The sequence below is a fragment of the Convolutriloba macropyga genome, chromosome 12, assembly GCF_964194025.1.
Source record: "Convolutriloba macropyga chromosome 12, txConMacr16.3, whole genome shotgun sequence".
NCBI classification, from domain to species: domain Eukaryota; kingdom Metazoa; phylum Xenacoelomorpha; order Acoela; family Convolutidae; genus Convolutriloba; species Convolutriloba macropyga.
In genome coordinates, this window is record NC_134479.1 from 13,781,424 (window position 1) to 13,787,876 (window position 6,453).

At 33.3% G+C, this 6,453-nt stretch overlaps 1 protein-coding gene across 1 annotated transcript in view; it reads right to left on the reverse strand.

Moving 5' to 3' along the window:
• LOC142350390 (uncharacterized) overlaps positions 1-6,208 on the reverse strand; it is a 10,212-nt gene extending 4,004 nt beyond the window's left edge. Inside the window, exons 1-2 of the mRNA XM_075402238.1 lie at positions 5,857-6,208; positions 3,263-3,301 (exon numbers count right to left, since the gene is read on the reverse strand). Of these exons, the coding sequence (XP_075258353.1) occupies positions 3,263-3,301; positions 5,857-6,208 (391 nt within the window). The remainder of the gene's footprint in view (positions 1-3,262; positions 3,302-5,856) is intronic.
• Between the last annotated feature and the right edge of the window lie 245 nt (positions 6,209-6,453).

The following is a 6,453-nucleotide window of genomic DNA, read 5'->3' on the forward strand; positions in this document are numbered from 1 at the left end:
TCTGAAAGAAAATTTTGACCTGACGGAATTTTGAACCGAGTTATCAATGTTGAAGACAGATTGATGCAGAAAATCAAAAAATCCAGTACCGCTACATTTTTTTCCGCAATGAAAGGTCAACCTGAGAAGCAAACGCTACAGTTTTGTATTTTCAGTTCTCGTCCAAAATAAACTTTCTTTCAGAAAGGAAAGAAAATTAAATAAAGGAGAGCAGGTTGATAAAAGGAAAGCATGTTGATTTATTAAAGGAAAGCATGTTGATTTTGATTCAGTTCATGCGTTACAAAAACTTTCACAGTTGAATTGCTGGTTTAATTTTTGTCTAAAGAATGTAATTAAATTTGGAAAACGCCAAGACTTTTGTAGACACAGAAAGCTTTAAATCCAGATAAACAATAGAATACAAATTTAACAGCTTCTGTTTTGAAATTAGTCCCAAGCGATCTTTGTTCTTAAAGTAAACAACTCAAAAATTCACTGAAATAAAAATAAAGTAATAGAAAATAGGGAGACGTTGAAGTTTACCTCATTGAAAGGAACGGCCATTTTTATTATTTATAAAAAAATTCCGGATTTCAATTGATCTTGACCTAAAAGAGTTGCGATAAATGCTAAAGAAGTTTTTGAATGCGCGGAATTCTGCCCGGAATAAATGTTCAATAGTGAAAAAGTTTTACTGAAGATGATTTTTTTTCTGTCATTTTCCACACAATTTCACTTTTTTGCATTAAATGGCCAATCTTAAGGAAACCCCTAATTTTTGAATATCAGTTCTCATCAAAGAAGTTCTTCACTCAGAACAATAGCTCTTCAATCTTCAAAGAAAGCGCTACTGATTTTGTTCAATGCTCTGCCTAAAAAGGAGTACAGAACGCTTAGTTTACATTAGGAGAAAGTTTGACTGTTGTTGCTGGTTTGACTTTGAAAGCAAGATGCACATTGAACAGTTCTGGCGGATTTTCTGTCTATTAGATATAAATAAGGCGGAATAGGGCACGAACAGCAGCTGAAGTGCTTAAGTTGTTTATTGGACGGACGCTTTGACATTGAAAATATGAGTTTCGATTAGAGCTCAATAAAATTTGGTATTATCAGAATGTATGCATTCTGATAACATTGTGCTATATTTGCTTAATTTTATCAGCCAAATCAAGATAATTTCTCCCTTTCTGTCTGAACAGAATCGTCCATATAACTTTTATAAACTTCATAAACTTTTACGATTTTCGTCGCTTGCGCCTATTTTATCATCCCAATTTTTATTTCGCTACTAGCCATTAATCTGTAAATCGTAGTGCAGATTGTCAGATCATATTGCAGACAAAATTCGACTCAAAATCAAAAGTTTTTATACTGTTGCAAGAGCGTAAAGAAACTTTTACTGAATACTTTTAATACATTTTGGAAACAGTTGCTTCACGAAGAAAAGGAAAGAGATTATTCCAAACTTAAATGAGAAATTTGACATATTTTTACTCAATACTTTATAAGAAATCAACTTTGAACCATGAAATGACTGTTTTGTCTATTTTATTCTCATTGTGCAAGGTCCTTAACTTTACAACAAAACACTTAATACATGAAGGATTTTTCTCTGTGCACATTTTTTAAATCTTGTTATTGTGAAAAAAAAAGAAAACTTTTAATAAAATTTATTCAGAAACAGCCGATTTTCTGCAATTTTTGCTTCAGAAGCTTCCATTCATTTAAAGTTAATATTAATATTCAATGTTTAATCTAAATCGATTTCCACATATAGAAAAAGACAGGGCCCTTCAACAATTGGGTTTCTTGAGAGACCTGTAAAAACTGATTTTGAGCAATTTGACTGAAAACTAATCGGATAGAATTAATATATAGCTGTAATTTTGTTTCTTATCTACCCAATTTCAACTCGACTATAAACATCTTGTTTTATCAGCTCTTAAATTGAACAAATTTGGAGAGAATTTTTAAATGAAATTTGAAGAAGATTCCATCGTTTTACCGATAAGGTTTCGCGGCTCTGAAAAACTTGATATTGAACTGTTACTTTTGGTTTCTAAATGCCGGTAAACGAGTGAAGTTTTATTGGACTATATAACGTGTAGCAAAACTGTTCATAAAAATTAGTAAAGAAAAATAGTGATTGCTTTTAAAGGCCCAAAACATTGCTCGTTTTTAAGTTTCCCAACAAATCACCTATCAGTCTTTTTTCACATAATCAAGTTTCAAAACAAATTTTCACATTAACAAAGTTTAAAAACCAATGGTTGGGAAAAAACCAGTTACAAAAAACCCAAAATTTGTTCCCCCAATAGAAAGCACGTTTTTGGTCAAATAGAATCAGATGACCATCATAAATGATTTGGAGGAAAACGCATAAATTTAAAGTTCTTTGCAATTTTTGACCAGAGAGACTGAAATCACTTGAATTCTAAATCATCTAAAGCGAATGTTTAAATATTATCAACTATCGCCAGGCAAATTGCTCCCAAACGACCGTCGAGAGCTTTACCTTGACTTGAAGCGATCGAGGGTTTGGGAGGGCTGGATGAGAGGGGTCCAAACCACTGGTGGAGGAGGGTGCACAGCGGTAGGGTTGGGGCATGCAAATTTTGGGATTAGGAATTCCCACTCACAGCATGGAACTGTCTTCTCAAAACAATTTTGGTGAATCGCACGCTTAAAGACTAGTTGGCGTAAGATTCTGCTTAGTAACTTAGTGCCCCCGGTGTTTATCTGTTTATCCAGCTTCCGAGGACGAAAAGTTAAATGGTCAGACCAAAATATGTCGAGCGAAAACTTGCATATTACAAAGAGCAGATGTCTGACATAATTGCTATGATATGAAATTCTAAAAGACATTTCAAACATAACAAATGTTTTAGAATGTTTAGAATTAGCGCCAGCTGAAAATGCAATTTTTATCATCCTGTCAACCTATGTTTGGGTATTGTCTAAGTCACAGTTCATCTATTAGTTACCACCGCTGTCAAGATGAAAATTACAAAAATGTAATTTTTGAAACTTTGATGCCATTTTTTTTCGAAAGATTATAACAGATCATTCAAATGGACAACAGAGGTGATGAGGGGTTCGCGTTTGTTAAAATTGTTGGTTTTAATTAATCTTTTGGCTCAAAGTTCAGAACGTATTCCCCGGAAAAAAATTTATGAGCAAAATCTTTGGGACATCTATTTACTAGTGCTGTTTTTATGTTTGTTTTCAAGCACGTTAAAAATTCTGAATATTCGCTGTTTGGATACAAATGAACTTTTACCTGGCTGTTTTATTGTGGCGATGCTGCAGTTGTCTTTGCCTGAAAAAAAATTGCATAGTAAGTTGCGGTTCTCTCTGTTCATAACTTTTTCAGATCTGTTCACAAATAGTCACATCATCTGTTGAAACCAATATTTGGTAAAGAAATTGATACACAATAAAACTGCAATCTGAATAGCTGATTTCTTTTTACATTTCAAAGGAATTGAATTGTATTGGGGCGCTGTCTTTTTTTCAAGATCTGTTCAGAGATTTTCATTATTTTTGAAGTCAAACTGGAGTAGTGATTTTGGTCACGCCGAAACAAGAAATGGCGAGCGGTTTTGCGGCATGACAATTTCTCGCTCTAATTTTAAAGTAGAGTGAGAAAGCGGTGTTTGAACAAAAAATCGCTTTCTCGCTAGTTATTTGTTGTTCGCATGCGGCAATTTCACTTTGATTTTTACTGTTTTTTTGATTTTTTTCATCGGATTTTTTTTTCAAAATGGTTTTCCCAATCCATTCGAAGTTCATTCTAGGCCTAGTTTTTTGTTAGAATCAGATTGACATTTCTCGCTAGTGGTTTTTACTCTCGCTAGCGGCATTTTGACATTAATTTTCTGTTTTTTTTGTTTTATCTGACTTTTTTTCAGAAATGAATTTCCCATTTCACTCATAGTCCATTCTAGATCTAGTGTTTTGTCTAGTCAAATAAAATTCTTTGAAATGTACGTCAGGACTTGTCCTGCTATTTTTTTGTTTCTTCCAAAAGACTATCGGTTTCTGCAAAGTTTAATTTGATGCAAATTTAGTAATTCTTGACTCATTGGTAGTATTAGAACTTTGAACACTCACGTCTTTCAACTATACTGTGAACAACAAGCAATAAAATATGGCAACCTTTGATAAGTCAAAAACACAATTGAAACAACGCGAAGATATCAACTGCTTTTGGACAATTCTGTCAAGTCAAAGTAGTTTTGAGTTTTTTTTACACATGCATATCTCGAACATTTAATTTTGATATTTCGGTTTTCTGGATTAAGCATAAATTTAAAAAATAAAGCGTTTCTGCATAACTGCATGAACGATTTCTGAGACGGTATTAGGCAACTGTGAGAGCACGTTCACTGTTATTAACAATAAAGTTTCACACTTTCGTTGTTTACTCTCGGTTAAAGCGCATCACTAAAATAAATTCAGTAATGAAGTAAGACAATGTCCATTTCCGCAGAAAAAGCTCCACTTTTACTTTGCCGTTTCTTTGCGATTCAATTTAGTTTCCAGTTGCCATCTAAAGATAAAATGATTGTTGTTTAGTTTTTTTCTTATCATAAGGAGGAAACTTTTATTTTCCGCTTTGGTCACTTTCCAGCAAAAGAAATGGAAAAGTCTGAAAATGCAATTCAAATTTTCATTATTTCCAATTTTCTGTTTCACTGCACATCAATTCATCAATTAGGCCCTGATTGTTATTCCATCCTCAAAGTTTTAAATTAGGTTCATAAAATGATAAATTACGTTCATCAGTTGCAGTGGTTTTTTTTTTGAATTTGATGACAAATTTTTGACAAAATTGATAATATTTAGTACTCACTTAAAAAACAGATAATCTACAACTTTATTTTCTTCTTCCTTGCGTTTGATCTGTTACACACTCGTCTAACGGAGTTAACATAGAAACACAATTTTATTGAATCCTCACAAATTCAGTAGTTCTAATTTAAGCCGAAGCAACTGTAACCTTTTACGCAGCTGAGAGTTTCAAACCTATACTCTGTTGAGATAAGGCAACTGCGATGTGCCATATTATTGCAGCGCAGGTGATTAGGATCCCTCTCCTATATTTATGCCGCCGAAAAATCCTTTTTTTGTAGCAAAATCATATTGTTTTTTTTTAAACTTCCAAGCTTCACCAGTCAACAACATAGAACAAAATATTTATAACTAATAAAATTTAAACAAAAACATCTCTGAGAAAAACTTACTGGTATAAATCTTGATTGAGTTGACTCCAATCTCATCATGATCGATTGATTTACACTGGATGCTTCACCAATTCAATACTTTCCGCTAGTTCCCAAAGATCTAATTTTCTTCGTTAATTATTTCGGAGGTTTCACTGCAGTGTGGACACAAAAACGGTAGACATAAGTTCTGTAGTGAATTAAGGATTGAAGAAGGAGCATAATTCTACCATTATACTAGTGTTACTACCATTCTACCAGTTAAAACAAAAATCCTTGTATGACCTTAGGTGGAGAGCCATATGCAATTTTGCATTCACACTCTCATAAATAGAAGGATTGCCCGCTGAAAAAATTGACTAGTTAAAACTGTGCAGTAACGAAACGGTTTTTGAACTCATTATAACCTATCAAGACCAATAAATGCTGCTATTACGTTAATTGTGTCTTTTCAAAGGTTTAGAAATGTCCATTATAATAAACGGGGCAATAAACCTTACTGAGGAATGCAATATTTTGAGAACAGAGCTATGAGGTTGGACAAACAAAGCAGTTTCCAATTTATGTTTTCTTTTCTATTGATCCTTTGTTTATATATTATTGTCCTAATGGCCGTTGTCAAGTCTTAATATAACCTAGTAGAACTTACTTGTTTCAAAAGTCGTGTATGTTGGCTTAACATCTGTCACGTGATTAGTTGACAGAAATTGGGATATTGTTGTATTTGTACTAGTTGCGGGCATCGATCCTTTTGTTGAGACTGGATTTTCATTCTGCGAAACTGTGGTTTCCGGGCTAGTTGACGAAGTATTAACAATGTAACACACTTGTTGAAGTTTCTCATCCAAGTTATCCAGGCCAACAATATTTTTCACACAAATTCCACACGCTCGTTTCTCATCATCGCTCAACTCAAAGCAATTCAGTTTTGTACCATCGTTTGTTTGGCAAAATGAAGCGCACAACAAAGGATCATTGTACAAAGCTAGAATGTTTCTCATTTCATTGTTTACGATTACATGATTCAGTTTCTTCAAGGAAATAATTTTTTCTCTTCTACCGATAGAGTTCTGTTGAACATTCCAAATGTCTAACTTTATAGATAAATTGTGATCTTTTTCCTCGGGATTATAAAGATTGTCGAAATAAAATTTCGGCAACGTTACATGATAGCTGTTGAAAATTGATAATTTTTTCAGGAGAGTAACATTTTGCAAAAAATATTGTGGCACAAGTTCTACATCAT